This window comes from Tasmannia lanceolata, unplaced genomic scaffold (genome assembly GCF_043159265.1).
Source record: "Tasmannia lanceolata isolate RefF3 unplaced genomic scaffold, GAP_Taslan_0.1 ptg000018l, whole genome shotgun sequence".
NCBI classification, from domain to species: Eukaryota; Viridiplantae; Streptophyta; class Magnoliopsida; order Canellales; family Winteraceae; genus Tasmannia; species Tasmannia lanceolata.
In genome coordinates, this window is record NW_027518695.1 from 67,442,501 (window position 1) to 67,459,095 (window position 16,595).

General features: G+C 40.9%; 2 protein-coding genes across 3 annotated transcripts in view; both read right to left on the reverse strand.

Moving 5' to 3' along the window:
* The window catches only part of LOC143849696 (exocyst complex component SEC3A-like), a 109,830-nt gene that overhangs the window by 36,921 nt on the left and 56,314 nt on the right, over nucleotides 1-16,595 (reverse strand). The window lies entirely within an intron of this gene.
* Nucleotides 7,494-12,995, reverse strand: LOC143851626 (uncharacterized). Its single transcript, XM_077361108.1, has 2 exons — nucleotides 12,626-12,995; nucleotides 7,494-9,128 (listed from the first exon to the last, which is right to left on the reverse strand). The coding sequence occupies exon 2, from the start codon at nucleotides 9,010-9,012 to the stop codon at nucleotides 7,819-7,821; it is 1,194 nt and encodes a 397-aa protein (XP_077217223.1). The 5' UTR covers nucleotides 9,013-9,128; nucleotides 12,626-12,995; the 3' UTR covers nucleotides 7,494-7,818.

A 16,595-nucleotide genomic window follows, 5' to 3' on the forward strand; every position in this document is an offset into this window, starting at 1 on the left:
CTGTGAACTTGGGATCACTAAGGCAATCCGAATTCCACACGAAAGAGACTGACAGAGTCGCCACCTAGATGTGGGATCTAGGACCCGTAATTAACCAGAAATCTAGACTCGCTACCTGGTTACGAGAATGGAAGGTATGGGGAGTTATCCACCACATGCACCATTCTTGCCCGATAATCGGTCTTCGATTCCAAAAGCTAACTCTTTTAAATTTATTTTAAATGGCTCATTCAACTCTATGTTAATGTGCGAACTAAGTGACATGCATCCTATGATCTAATTTCAATGTGAATCCTAAATGTGTATCTTGATTTATTAATTTGTCTGGATTCAATCTAAGTGAAAGTTCTCCTAAAATTCTAATTTCATGGAAAGTCCTAAGTGATTTGATTAAGCATTTACAAGAAAATTAATATACAAAACACCACAATTTGTTTGTGGTGCCGACTCGCGGGTGGTATGCCATCAGACATCCAAGCTGCCTACGTACCCAAGCCTCACTGGGATCAGAGTCGACGTAGTTCGGTGCACCTAAGCTAAGCTACTTATGCCTAACTCAACTAGGACACCGACCTAGACGGGATTGACTGTTTCAACAGTTTTAGGAGAAGTTATTTAATTCAAGTTGAGGATTTTATTATCTTAGGATTTCATCTAAGATGCTATATGATTCTCATCTAAATGCAAATGGTCCCTTAGACTAATGCAGGTTTGCCTACATCCTAGTTTACTAGGCTTGTCCTAGGGAAAGATTGGGTGACTAGTGTAACTAGACCTATGGCACGGTTGCTATACATAGCAAACGTCCGTGATGAGGCTGGACTCCTAACTCTAGGACTCCCTAAAACCTAGGACTCCCTAAAACTTAGGACACGACACGACACGACACCAGTGTTCCTAAATTGGGCTCTAAGGGTTCCTAAAGGAATTTTGAATCCACCGGCTCTTGGGAATCTCGAATTCTTTTGGGTTTGTGGAAACTTTTAGAGTTTTCTTGAAGCTTTTATTATCTGAAGGTATTTAGTGTGTTTGGTAGCTTTTAAAGTTGTTTATTTAGAAGGTTTTAGTTTCATTTGAAATTTTTAGTGGTCTTTTGGTTAATGGCTTTTAACGGATTTTTATCAGTGGATTTTAAATGGGTGAATTTTAGTTTTGTTAATTTTAGGTTGGATGTACTTTAGATTAATGTCTTTCGATTTTGGTTTGGAAAATGACGTTAACACAACCAAGTTTTGACAATTGCACAAATTCGACAAACCATTGACCATTAAAAGATCTGACAAATGCAGCCCACTAAAACTGTCGTAACTCTTTAACCGCTTGGCCAAATTCAACGTACAAACATGCGTTGGAAAGATCTTTTATAGGGCTACAACTTTGTAGTTCTCCATTGTTTGTAAATCTGTGATTTAGAGGTTCGAATTTGTGTTGCAAACAAAAGGACAGCAACATTAAACTGGAAATGCCTAAAGGTGTGCCGCAACCATTTTGGACTTAACTTTTTAACCGCTCGCTGTCTGATCTAGCACGAATACTCGTTAGAAACGGCACGAAAATATCTACTACTTTGTAGTTAACCATTTCCCACGATTCTGTTGTTTAGAGGTCGAAAAATCTGTTTAAAGTCTAACAGCTAGCACTATGACGGGAATGATATTGGCACCCCCATGTTTTCTTTCGATAGTTCTTATTTTTTTAGTGATTAAAAGACGGTGAATATGAAAAATGGCTTGAATGGGCCTGAGATTAGATTCAAATGGGATGTTTGAAAAAGGGGTTGTTTTTATCTACTTGGCAAGGTGGGGTATGGATATTGGGTTCTTGAGATTGAGTGGGGGCTGTTGTTATCAAATTGGAGTGGGGGCTGTTGTTATCAATTGAAAGATGGAGGTTTTGTAAGCCAAATTAAATGGGTTTTGATAATTCATGTAAAATTCAAGTTTTCTTTCTTGTAAATGTTCAAAATTTTTAATGAATTGTTTTCCCAAAAGAAATCTAAATTCCCTAACAAGCCAATGATTTCAACATCCCATCGCAAATAGGTTCTAATGACCCTAACACATTAATTATATTTAGCATAAGTGAGAACATGACCAAGGCCAAACTAGTACAAAATTAAACATGACATCAACCAAAATATACGCAAAACAACACTCAATCCTACAAATATAGAAAAGAAAATAAAATTCCAAAAGACATACCTTTTTGTAGACGATATTCCATGCAAACTTATGGAGAAGAGGGATTTGGTCTAGAGAGAGGGCTTGAATTTTCTAAGAGAGGGGTTCTCTCCTCTTTTCTTTTTTTTCCTTCCTTTCTTTGGTGAGATGAGAGGGTATTTATAGGAGAATGGGATAGGAGGTTAGGTGAGGTTAGGTGAGGTTAGGTAAGGTTAGGTGAGGTTAGGTGATGTTAGGTGAGGTTAGGTGAGGTTAGGTGAGGTTTGGATGGTTATGATGGGAGGAGAGGTTAGGTGAGGTTAGGTGAGGTTTGAATGGTTAGGATGAGAGGAGAGGTTAGGTGGTTTTGGATGGTTAGACCCAGGTCATGATCTGCCATTGATCTAACGATTTACGGAAATCGGGTCTCGGAATGGAATCAGGGTCCGGGCTATGAAGTGACCCTAGCTTATTTTGTCCCGATTGATGATCCGTAAAGTCAGATCAAGATATTAATGACCTAAAACATATAAATCAATGATAGAGGGGGTTCTCACATGGATTTAACACACTAATTTATTTGTTGATTAAAACAAAACAAAATGGGGTGTCTACAGATGCCCCTCTTTGGTAGAGATGACGTAGTCATTGAATACCAAAGTTAAAAATGACAGAACCATTTTGCGTAGTTTTAATCGACAAAGGACTCTCTAGATACAACGCACCTTAACATAATGCAAAACCTTAGATGAAACCCTAGAACTTGAATAATAATAAAAACTCGATGCGGCGCCGTTCACAAACGGGCAATTAGAGAATGAGATATCATTTTCGAATGGATTCTGAAGGGAAAGGACAAAGATCGCTCTCAAACAGTTTTTAGAAGGAGATGAGACGCCGCTCACAAGCGGGTTCAACGAGGATAAGAAGCATTCCCAAATGGACTTGGATAATGAGGCACCGTTCACAAACGGCCTCAAGGAGGATAGAAAACCATTCACAAATGGACTCGAGAAAAGAGGCACCGTTCACAAACGGGCTCAAGGAGAAGACAAGACCATTCACAAATGGACTCGAGAAATGAGGCACCGTTCACAAACGGGCTCAAGGAGGAAGATACCATTCACAAATGGATTCGAGAAAAGAGGCACCGTTCACAAACGGGCTCAAGGAGAAGACAAGACCATTCACAAATGGACTCGAGAAATGAGGCACCGTTCACAAACGGGCTCAAGGAGGACGATACCATTCACAAATGGATTCGAGAAAAGAGGCACCATTCACAAACGGGCTCAAGGATAAGACAAGACCATTCACAAATGGACTCGAGAAATGAGGCACCATTCACAAACAGGCTCAAGGAGAAGACGAGACCATTCACAAATGGACTCGAGAAATGAGGCATCGTTCACAAACGGGCTCAAGGAGAAGACGAGACCATTCACAAATGGATTCGAGAAATGAGGCACCGTTCACAAACGGGCTCAAGGAGAAGACAAGACCATTCACAAATGGATTCGAGAAATGAGGCACCGTTCACAAACGGGCTCAAGGAGAAGACAAGACCATTCACAAATGGACTCGAGAAATGAGGCACCGTTCACAAACGGGCTCAAAGAGGACACGAGACCATTCACAAATGGACTCAGAAAATGAGGCACCGTTCACAAACGGGCTCAAGGAGAAGATGAGACCATTCACAAATGGACTCAGAGAATGAGACACCTGTTCACAAACGGGTTCGAAGAGAAGACGAGACCATTCACAAATGGACTCGAGAAATGAGGCACCGTTCACAAACGGGCTCGAAGAATTTAGGGATTTTTTTATGAACTTGAATTTGACGTAGGAATGGAATTTTATTTTTATTTTTTTAATTAAGGATTTGGATTTGATAAATTTTTTTATTTTTGGAAAATGAGGTACCGTCCGCAAACGGGCTCAAGGAGAAGATGAGACCATTCACAAATGGCCTCGAGAAAAGAGGCACCGTTCACAAACGGGCTCAAAGAGGACATGAGACCATTCACAAATGGACTCAGAGAATGAGAAACCTGTTCACAAACGGGTTCAAGGAGAAGACGAGACCATCCCCAAATGGCCTCGAGAAAAGAGGCACCGTTCACAAACGGGCTCAAAGAGGGCATGAGATTTTTCATGAACTTGAATTTGACGTAAGATTGGATTTGTTTGAATCGGGGATTGGTTTTGATGAATTTTTTATTTTTGGGAAATGAGGTACCGTCCGCAAACGGGCTCAAGGAGAAGACGAGACCATTCACAAACGGCCTCGAGAAATGAGGCACCTTTCACAGAAGGGCTCAAAGAGGACATGAGATTTTTCATGAACTTGAATTTGACGTAAGATTGGATTTGTTTGAATCGGGGATTGGATTTGATGAATTTTTATTTTTGGGAAATGAGGTACCGTCCGCAAACGGGCTCAAGGAGAAGACGAGACCATTCACAAATGGGCTCGAGAAATGAGGCACCGTTCACAAACGGGCTCGACGACACGAGATAGCTTTGATTGATGAATTCAACAATGAAAAATTTAGAGATTTTTATGAATTTGAATTTGACGTAGGATTGGATTTTTTGAATTGGGGATTGGATTTGATGAATTTTTGATTTTTTGAGAAATGAGGCACCGTCCACAAACGGGCTCAAGGAGGACATGAGACCATTCATAAATGAACTCAGAAAATGAGGCACCGTTCACAAATGGGCTCAAGGAGAAGACGAAACCATTCACAAATGGACTCGAGAGATGAGGCACCGTTCACAAACGGGCTCAAGGAGAAGACGAGGCCATTTGCAAATGGGCTCGAGAAAAGAGGTACCGTTCACAAACGGGCTCGAAGAATTTAGAGATTTTCCATGAACTTGAATTTGACGTAAGATTGGATTTGATGAATTTTTTATTTTTTTGAACTCAATGAAATCGGGGATATTATGGATCGTGCCCGACAAAGATGTTGGAAACTAGGACTTTGACGAATGATGAAACGGCAAACCTTTGGAACGAAGAACCATTACTAGCAAGAATGGATTAGGAACATTTTTATGAAACTTCAACAAGATTTTTCTCAAAGAGACTGCTGGTCTTGTCTTCTGGGGATTTTGATAACTGAAACCTTGAACAAGACATTTGAGATTGGTAATTTAGAACAACGACTCTCATGGAAAAGCGGGATCTGCTTCTTGACAGGTGTTTAGATAAACATTTCTTGACCAGGATAACTAACCGGAAGGGAATTATGAATTTGAATGGTTCATCTTTCTGAGAAATTGGCTCAACCACCATTGCATCTGAGGTTCTTCCAAGCTTAAGGTGCCTTCCTGGGGTATGATCTTTTTACGGAAGCTGGGCTTTCTGATGTTTCTACTTCTGAATTTTTCTGAGCTGATCTTCTTTGAAATGAAGTTGTTTGACTAAATTCTCGAGCTCTTTCAGGTATAATTGCAGGGAGCTGCCTAGGCCTGGCCTCCTTCACCAAGACAGTTACATCATTTGGACATAGGAACGACAATTGACTCTTTCTAAAGAGAAAACTTAGATGAAAGGCACTACTCAAAGGATTGAGCAGCCCTGAAGGAGTGAACTTAGAATAATAAAGATTGACTGACTATACTGACAAACATAGTGATGCTTCTGACTTAGTTAATGTTTTGTTTGGTAAGTCTATCCTTTCAAGGAATAGTTTTTCAATTGGTAAACACCGGACTTCTTCCTCGAAACAGTAATGCCTCAAGAATTTAATTACGACCCCTAAGATTGCTTAGCTTCAATGCCCCCAGTTTTGAGGATATCACTTGAATTTGCTTGAACTTCAGTTGATCTTCAGTCTTGATACCGGCTGTTGCCTTCTTATACTGATTCTCTTACCGTGACCAAGTCACCTCTTCAGGGTTTTTAACTTGGCGGACCGCGCTAGCCTTAACTTTTGCCTGAACCACCTTTCTAGGTTTTCGATCCAGCAGGCTATCCCCTTAGCTTTTGCCTAAGCCGCCCTTTCGGGTTTTCAACTTAGCAGGGGAATGATCTTAAATTTTGCCTAGACCGCCCTTTCAGGTTTTCAGTCTAGCAGATCTTCAAACTCCGTTATTTTTCTTATTCATCATCATTTCATTTTTTTATTGTATCTCAGGACCTAGCTCATTAGTTCTGAACACCAGAAGGACTTTTATAGGTAAGATAGGGCTTTTCAAAGAATGGCTTAAGGCTCAACAAAGATTTCGACCGAACCTGTGAACAGGTCGCCTACATATCCCAAGGTAGGAATCAGGTCGTGTGTAGTTCAGGGCGAATGCCCCTAGTTTGAAGATAAATTGTTTGATTTTTTTTTCCTTTTTTCTTTTCTTTCTGGAACAATTAACTTCTCTTCTTTTGGAACTTGTCCCTCTCTTTTTTTTTTTTTGAAAGGATTGAATTTCTTTTCCTTTTTGAATCGACCGAACTCGGTTCAACCGAGTTGCCTACGTACCCCAGTATAGGGATCAGGTCTCGCGTAGTTCGGGGAAATGCCCCTGGTTTGATGGGTTTTCAAGAAAATTTTACTCAGGCTCGAAGGGTTTGCAATCGGTATTCTTTTGACGTTGGGTTCTGATTTTGGGATTTATTCGGCCAAAGGAGGCCTTCTGATGTTCAAATTGGGAATCGATCTAGGTTACTAGAGTCCCTCTGGTACTGATTATTTTTTTTTCTCTTTTGTTTTTTTTTTCGCGGAGTTTGACGGCATTTCCAGGTAAGAGATAATGGATCTTCTTCTTTCAAGATTCTAATACGTGCTTTTGACTTTCATAGAGCGAAACTTGTTCTTTGACATCCTCCATCTATGGATTCGTACTCTCGATATCTGATGATCACTTTTCATTGTTTGCTTTTGAACTTTTCATCTTGAATTTGTTGGCTTTATGAATTTGAGAACCAAGGTCATTGATTGGAAATATGAAAGTTGTTTCCACTCTATGCCCCTTGTATAGCATATATCTTCTCACTTTCTTCATATTCTTTGAGCTTTCCATCTATGTCTTGCCCCTGGTATCGGTTGTAGCTTTTCTAGACAATCTTCTTATTCTTGAAATAATTTTATCAATTCTTCACACTCTTTAGAGGGTAATGTATTTTCAATCGGCATTTACTGGATCAAGGTTTTAGTGCCAGTGTTTACCACTTCAATTTCATCTTTGAAAGGCTGAGATTGGCGCTCCTCCTCTTGTTCAAGTAATTGCTGTGACTCAAGTGGAGTTTCGTCAATTTTGTCCTCATTTGAGGAGGGAGTCTTACTTTAAGATCAGAAGCATACTTAAGAAACAGACACAAGCGAACTATTGAAACTTGGAATTTTATTTAAAGGAAAGGCTGTTACATCTGACGACCTATCCTGAACATGCTCAGGATTCACAACTCTGAATAAAGAGAAAAGCAAACGATAACTTGCCTGGACTAGGCATTAACCTTGAACTGTAAAACCGGACTCAACAATTGCACTGACCATGATGACTGACTCAACATAAAATAGTAAACGACTAAAACTTTAACTGCCGCAACTGTCTAGCTCCGGAGGCTCGGCGAAAGCTGGCTCATAAGTGGTACTTTCAACTTCTGATTCTTTTCATGGCAACCGGGCCTGTGCTTCTTTGAACCCTCAGTTATCTAAGCATTGCGATCGGCTGGCGGCAGTACTGCATGATTCGGGTAGGCTAATTTTTTTTCATCAATCAACTTTTGGATCCTGAATTTTAAGGCAATGCAATTATCAGTAAGGTGGCCAGGGCCTCTATGGTATTCACAATACTGGTCCATTCTCCAATTTGCTGGTAAAGGATTAGGAGGAGCCCTAATGCCGGGTAGGGTAATGTGACCTGAAGCTAACCCTTGCTGCAAAATGACTGATGGTGGAAATGGGAGAGGGGTAAATTCCTTCTTGAGCGCTTGCTTAGGTGTTGCCGTTAACTGATTGTATTTGAATACCATAGGGTTTTGTAACTCCTTGATTTTTTTCGAAGTAAAATTGCCTCTGTTATAAACCCCATGTATTGTGGCCACTTTGATTTCCTGACCTATGGAGACCGGGCTCATCACTGTACATTGCTGGTCGTGATTATCGTGAGACTTTCTCTTCATTTGCTCAAACCACGGTTTGTGGTCATCAGGAAAGGATGAAGCTTCGCCGCTTGACAAAAGATTTTGAGGGTCGAGGAGCCCCATGTCTATAAGGTCTTGAATATCATATTTCAAGCTGAGGCATTTATCAGTTGCATGACCATGACGTAAATGATAATCACAAAATTCTTTCATTTGGAAGGTCCCAGGACTGGGAAGAGGATTAGGAACAGGCTCTGATTCCAATAGTGTTATCATTCTTTCCTTGAGCAACCATTTCAAAGCATCAGGTCGCGAGATCGGCAAGTCAGTGAATTCTCTTTTAGTAGTCTCAGATGGTGGCTCTTGGTTATATTCAAGAATTAAGGGCCCAATAAAATCCTGCTGGTGCTGAGAGATAGAGTTTCTGGTAACAACACCTTGGACTTTGGTATTTTTGTCAGCGAAATGCTTCGAACTTTGGGACTGACAATACCAGGTTTGCATTTGTTGCTTCATCTGATGAACTTCTTCTGTTAGCGCAGCCATTTGTCTAGAGAGATTCACAATTAGTTCTTCCAAACCCATAACCATGGAGAGGCTCGGATTTTTGCCCTTAGAGACAACAGTGGTTGGACCAAATTTCTCAGTAAGTTGAGCTTTGATGAATTGATTTTCTTCCTTCAATTCCTTCATCAGTTGGACGAGCTGGGCCAGGGTTTCTGTGACATGAAAGAGCTGAAAATTTTCCATAGAATCGGCCATCGGTAGGAAAAAGTGGATAGAGAGACTTCCAAAGAAAATGGGGAAATAGCTTCTTCACTGGCCACGAATAGATTCAAACCCAAGAAGCTTTCCTGGATTTTCAGCAGTGAGCAATCCTGACATAGGAACAATAAACACGAGATGCGAGCTTGAAATTCAGGGAATTTCTCCTTTCTATGATTGACATGATAATTATGATACGACTAGATAAGGAACGAGAGGTAAAATGATGGTTCCTCAAAACAAATACACACAGCAATGATGACATGACAGCACGCGGGGAATGCCCCTCGTTCAAGGATTATGAGAGTAAACTCTGAAGGATTCAGCAGAAATATTCTTGAAAAAGGTATCCCCTAGAGGAGGAAGAGACCAAGGGTACAGGCAAGATTGGATCATCAAGATTGCATGATCAAATGATTGAGACACAATTTCCGCCAATGAAGACACAATCGAATCCCACAAGAGACGAATGATAGACACATGATCAAAATGTGAGATTGCATAGGATTACTTTCAACGGGTAGATTAAGAATAACTAATCCTATGAGATCTTTAGAAATGATGGGATTTATATCCTAACCCCAAAGGAAAAGTTTTTAGTCTTCGCACATTTTAACAGTGTTACCTGAAGGCATCAACCCTAATCCTAATCTAGCGGAGTGGAGAGAGGATCTCGACTCATGACTTTGTTTGTGTACCTAGGACCGATCGTAGCCATTGGAAGATGGACTACGGCCTAATCTAGACACAAATGGGTAAGATATCCTAAACTAGGCTCACACATGTGGTGCACATGTGTTCGTATACTGCATGCATGTGTGGGTTAATCTAGGGGTAAGGCCAAGAGTCCCCTTAGCGCGAATCCATGTTCGATATACTGTACCAGTGTCCGGCGTATCAGTACGTGAACAAGAGATCCGTTTACGCACCATAAAGGTACTAGGCTAAGGGTGGAATGCTTCTCTAGCACAGAGGCACCAGGTGATGAAATCCCAGTCAACCATGCTAGATAACACTCCGGGTTCCTAAAATAGGACGTGTGTGCACGTGAGATGCAAGGGTTTAGATGCAAGTGATGTAAGTGTGTGCAATAAGTTCGCGCGATCTATGATGCCTTCAGGTTTTGTTAGATTAAGTTTGAGTAAAATGTGATGAGAAAATAAAACAAGACAAACTAATCTGACAAGTATACAAGAGATAGAGTTCTTATGAGCCAGTTAAATTAAATTCAAATGAATTATCTTTTGGAATTTTAATGAAGTTAGGTGATCCCCAGCAGAGTCGCCAAACTGTGGTACCCTGATCCCGCGAGAGGGGTGTGGGGCGCGAGCCGCCGCTCTCTCTCTCTTGGTCTCTCGTATCCACGCGATTGGCGTGTGCATTTTATTATTGATTTGAATTAATCTTTCCTGTGAACTTGGGATCACTAAGGCAATCCGAATTCCACACGAAAGAGACTGACAGAGTCGCCACCTAGATGTGGGATCTAGGACCCGTAATTAACCAGAAATCTAGACTCGCTACCTGGTTACGAGAATGGAAGGTATGGGGAGTTATCCACCACATGCACCATTCTTGCCCGATAATCGGTCTTCGATTCCAAAAGCTAACTCTTTTAAATTTATTTTAAATGGCTCATTCAACTCTATGTTAATGTGCGAACTAAGTGACATGCATCCTATGATCTAATTTCAATGTGAATCCTAAATGTGTATCTTGATTTATTAATTTGTCTGGATTCAATCTAAGTGAAAGTTCTCCTAAAATTCTAATTTCATGGAAAGTCCTAAGTGATTTGATTAAGCATTTACAAGAAAATTAATATACAAAACACCACAATTTGTTTGTGGTGCCGACTCGCGGGTGGTATGCCATCAGACATCCAAGCTGCCTACGTACCCAAGCCTCACTGGGATCAGAGTCGACGTAGTTCGGTGCACCTAAGCTAAGCTACTTATGCCTAACTCAACTAGGACACCGACCTAGACGGGATTGACTGTTTCAACAGTTTTAGGAGAAGTTATTTAATTCAAGTTGAGGATTTTATTATCTTAGGATTTCATCTAAGATGCTATATGATTCTCATCTAAATGCAAATGGTCCCTTAGACTAATGCAGGTTTGCCTACATCCTAGTTTACTAGGCTTGTCCTAGGGAAAGATTGGGTGACTAGTGTAACTAGACCTATGGCACGGTTGCTATACATAGCAAACGTCCGTGATGAGGCTGGACTCCTAACTCTAGGACTCCCTAAAACCTAGGACTCCCTAAAACTTAGGACACGACACGACACGACACCAGTGTTCCTAAATTGGGCTCTAAGGGTTCCTAAAGGAATTTTGAATCCACCGGCTCTTGGGAATCTCGAATTCTTTTGGGTTTGTGGAAACTTTTAGAGTTTTCTTGAAGCTTTTATTATCTGAAGGTATTTAGTGTGTTTGGTAGCTTTTAAAGTTGTTTATTTAGAAGGTTTTAGTTTCATTTGAAATTTTTAGTGGTCTTTTGGTTAATGGCTTTTAACGGATTTTTATCAGTGGATTTTAAATGGGTGAATTTTAGTTTTGTTAATTTTAGGTTGGATGTACTTTAGATTAATGTCTTTCGATTTTGGTTTGGAAAATGACGTTAACACAACCAAGTTTTGACAATTGCACAAATTCGACAAACCATTGACCATTAAAAGATCTGACAAATGCAGCCCACTAAAACTGTCGTAACTCTTTAACCGCTTGGCCAAATTCAACGTACAAACATGCGTTGGAAAGATCTTTTATAGGGCTACAACTTTGTAGTTCTCCATTGTTTGTAAATCTGTGATTTAGAGGTTCGAATTTGTGTTGCAAACAAAAGGACAGCAACATTAAACTGGAAATGCCTAAAGGTGTGCCGCAACCATTTTGGACTTAACTTTTTAACCGCTCGCTGTCTGATCTAGCACGAATACTCGTTAGAAACGGCACGAAAATATCTACTACTTTGTAGTTAACCATTTCCCACGATTCTGTTGTTTAGAGGTCGAAAAATCTGTTTAAAGTCTAACAGCTAGCACTATGACGGGAATGATATTGGCACCCCCATGTTTTCTTTCGATAGTTCTTATTTTTTTAGTGATTAAAAGACGGTGAATATGAAAAATGGCTTGAATGGGCCTGAGATTAGATTCAAATGGGATGTTTGAAAAAGGGGTTGTTTTTATCTACTTGGCAAGGTGGGGTATGGATATTGGGTTCTTGAGATTGAGTGGGGGCTGTTGTTATCAAATTGGAGTGGGGGCTGTTGTTATCAATTGAAAGATGGAGGTTTTGTAAGCCAAATTAAATGGGTTTTGATAATTCATGTAAAATTCAAGTTTTCTTTCTTGTAAATGTTCAAAATTTTTAATGAATTGTTTTCCCAAAAGAAATCTAAATTCCCTAACAAGCCAATGATTTCAACATCCCATCGCAAATAGGTTCTAATGACCCTAACACATTAATTATATTTAGCATAAGTGAGAACATGACCAAGGCCAAACTAGTACAAAATTAAACATGACATCAACCAAAATATACGCAAAACAACACTCAATCCTACAAATATAGAAAAGAAAATAAAATTCCAAAAGACATACCTTTTTGTAGACGATATTCCATGCAAACTTATGGAGAAGAGGGATTTGGTCTAGAGAGAGGGCTTGAATTTTCTAAGAGAGGGGTTCTCTCCTCTTTTCTTTTTTTTCCTTCCTTTCTTTGGTGAGATGAGAGGGTATTTATAGGAGAATGGGATAGGAGGTTAGGTGAGGTTAGGTGAGGTTAGGTAAGGTTAGGTGAGGTTAGGTGATGTTAGGTGAGGTTAGGTGAGGTTAGGTGAGGTTTGGATGGTTATGATGGGAGGAGAGGTTAGGTGAGGTTAGGTGAGGTTTGAATGGTTAGGATGAGAGGAGAGGTTAGGTGGTTTTGGATGGTTAGACCCAGGTCATGATCTGCCATTGATCTAACGATTTACGGAAATCGGGTCTCGGAATGGAATCAGGGTCCGGGCTATGAAGTGACCCTAGCTTATTTTGTCCCGATTGATGATCCGTAAAGTCAGATCAAGATATTAATGACCTAAAACATATAAATCAATGATAGAGGGGGTTCTCACATGGATTTAACACACTAATTTATTTGTTGATTAAAACAAAACAAAATGGGGTGTCTACACTATCCCTCTGGATCCTAATGTTAAACTTCTTCCTGATTAAGGAGAGTTGCTGAATGATCCTGGTCGATATAGAAGATTGGTTGGGAAATTAATCTATTTGACCGTCACCAGTCCATACATATCATTTGCAGTTGGTATTGTTAGTCGCTTTATGAGTGCTCCACGTACCTCCCAGTGGGCCGCTGTCATCCAGATCATCAAATATTTAAAGGGTACACCAGGCAAAGGTCTGTGCTTCAGAATATATGAACATGAAAAGGTAGAAGGATTTAGTGATGCAAATTGGGCAGGATCTCCTGCTGACAGGGGAGATCAACGACAAGAAATTGCACATTTGTCGGAGGTAATCTGGTGTCACGGAGAAGTAAAAAGCAAGATGTTGTGTCCAAGTCAAGTGTAGAAGTCGAGTATAGAGCTATGTCATATACGAGTGGGGAGCTAATATGGCTTCGCTCATTCTTATCTGAAATTGGGTTCGCATCGACATCTCAAGCGCAGTTGTATTGTGACAATAGAGCGGCAATTCATACTGCAACGAATCCAGTGTTTCATGAACGAACCAAGCATAATGAAGTTGATTGTCACTTCATTCGTCATCGAATTCAGAGTGGTGAGATTTGCACAGTGTTTACCCGATCTGCAGATCAACTTGCAGATATGTTTACCAAACCATTGGGATGTGCCAAATTGAAAGACTTTTGTAACAAGCTTGGGAAGTATGATATATACATTCCAGCTTGAGGGGGACTCTTAAATGTACTGACGCCCTAGTGTGGGTATTTTTTCTTTTCTACATATATATATATATATAGAGGAATAAGATTGTACGCTCGACCGTACCTAAAGTTAGGTACGGTAGAGTGCCAAATCACATGGGTCCCACATTTTTGGTGAGCATCTAAACCATTCATTTGCAAGGCCCCATCATAGATAGGGTGCATACCAAAAATCAGCTCCATAGGATCATCCTAACCCATCCATTTCTGGAGGCCAAAATGGACAGACAGTGTTTGTCCACAAATCTGCCCATTTTGGCCTCCAGTTTTGGAGGGGTTAGGATGATTCAATGGTGCTGATTTTTGGTATGCACCCTATCTATGATGGGGCCTTGCAAATGAATGGTTTAGATGCCCACCAAAAATGGGGGACCCATGTGATTTGGCACTCTACCGTACCTAACTTTAGGTACGGTCGAGCGTACAATCCTTTTCCTCATATATATATATATATATATATTGGGGAGAGACTGCTGAACGCATTCTCTCTCCCCACAGACGCAAATTCTCTCTCCCTTCATCGTTTCTCTCTCTCTCTCTTTCTCATACTTCATCTCCCTTCTATCTATCAACCATCATGTAGATCTCTAACAAAAATCATTCATAATTATTTAACCTTGAACACCTAGTGACATGTGTTGTTGCGTATGTCTGATGGTTTAGTACATGCCACATTCACATATGTTAAAGTATAAAAGATAAAGAAAGCCTTTCTCCAACAGCTTAAGCTTTTGGAGAAGTTGGCAAGTTAACATGGTATCAGAGCCAAAGGTCTCGAGTTCAAACCTCCAGGATAGCAAAAATCCACATGCGATGGTCGACCCAAAGTGAGACCACATGTGCCACATGTTTGCCAAGTGGGCCACACGTGCGGGGGAGTGTTAAAGTATTAAGATAAGTAGATAACTAACGCCTTTCTCCAACAGCTTAAGCTTTTGGAGAAGTTGGTAAGTTAACATGTAATTCATATAAATATTTATATATAATATATACACCACATTTCACTAGCAATTCATATAAATATTTATACATAATATATACACCACATTTCACATGCAATTCATATAAATACAGCACATAAATTTTGATTTTGGTATGTATTTTGGTGTGGATGAAAATGGAAATATTTTGGTTGTTTCTTGTCGAGATTCTGGTGGAAATTTAAATCTATGAGTGCCTAGAGGCATGCTTTACTGACGCCTTTGAATACCAATTTATCTACCACTCACCCCCCCCCCCCCCCCGGCGATAATTAGAAAAATGGAAGGAAAGAATTCTCTCTCTCTCTCTCTCTCTCTCTCTCTCTCTCTCTCTCTCTCTCCCTCTCTCGTCTCCCTCTCCCTCTCTCCCTCTCTCGTCTCACTTTCTCTCCCGTCTACCCCCTCTCTCTATTTTTGATTTTTGGAATCTCGCCCTCTCGTCTCTCCCATTATTGGCAAAAGATGAGTCGTGGAGGCCGAATCGGGAACCGTGGAGGCCAGATCTGGAGTATGGCTCTTACGTGGTGGTTAGATCTAGGGCTGTGGACACAAGATCTGGGGCCGTAGAGGCTAGATTAGGAGCCATGGAGGCCAGATCCGAAGCCATGGAGGCCGTGAAGCTGGATCTGGAGCCGAGGAAAACCGTGGAGGTTGCCGGAGGCCGTGAAAGGCCGTGGGGTGTTGGACCTGGAGCTGTGGAAGGCTAGCTATAGGCGGTACGAGGCCGTGGAGGCCATTGATTTTCAAATCTGGAGGCCATGGGGGATCTGGGAGGCTGTGGGTCATCGGAATCAAGATCGTGGGTGGTGGCCTGAGGACGGGTGTGGTGGCCAGTGGCAATGGAGGTGGCTGGATTCTTGATGACGATGTTGGTGGCTGAGACTCTCCCGGTGGAGATGACTTTTGTGGAGGAGATGTAGAAGGGATTGGAGGTGGTGATCGTGGAGAAGGGGGTGGTCGTCGGCGGGGAGGATTACCCGTCGGGTTTTAGTAGTGGTACGAGGTAGAGGTCGCCGGAGATCTGACGGTGTTGTTGGGTGGTCGGCTATCGTGCACGGTTAGGGGCGCACAATAGCTCTGGGCCTTCGAGCGGGATTTTTGAAAATCGAATTCGGAATGTGGTGGTGAAGTCTCTGTGACGTGGCAGATCACGAACTTGACTTGGTGGGCCCCACAATATGGCACCTTTTGTTGAATTCGTTACAATTGAGGCTATTGGGTAATGTAAAGGGTAATGGGCTTTTCTTTTGGGGCAAGGAGAATGCTCCTGGGCAATTCATACTATGTAAATCTGGTGGGACTACTGGTCCCCATTGTAAATTTTGCTAGTATGAATATATCTGTCAATTTTCAAAAAAAAAAAAAAAAAAAAAAGACACGACTTCAATATAAGTTAAGAGCCTGACCATTAAGATAGTGTGCAAATATAACTGACAAACTAAAGAACATAACAAATAAATTAAAAAAATATCAATATATTTCTATATATTTTGATAGCATAGCATGTTGCAAGGAAATATAACAATAAAATGTTCTGGTCAAGTTGAAACAAAGTCAACCAATGAAATCAGGATCCTTCAAAATGTGTGAAGAACCAGGGTGTGGGATACATATCCTCCATATCCTCATGTTTGGGTTT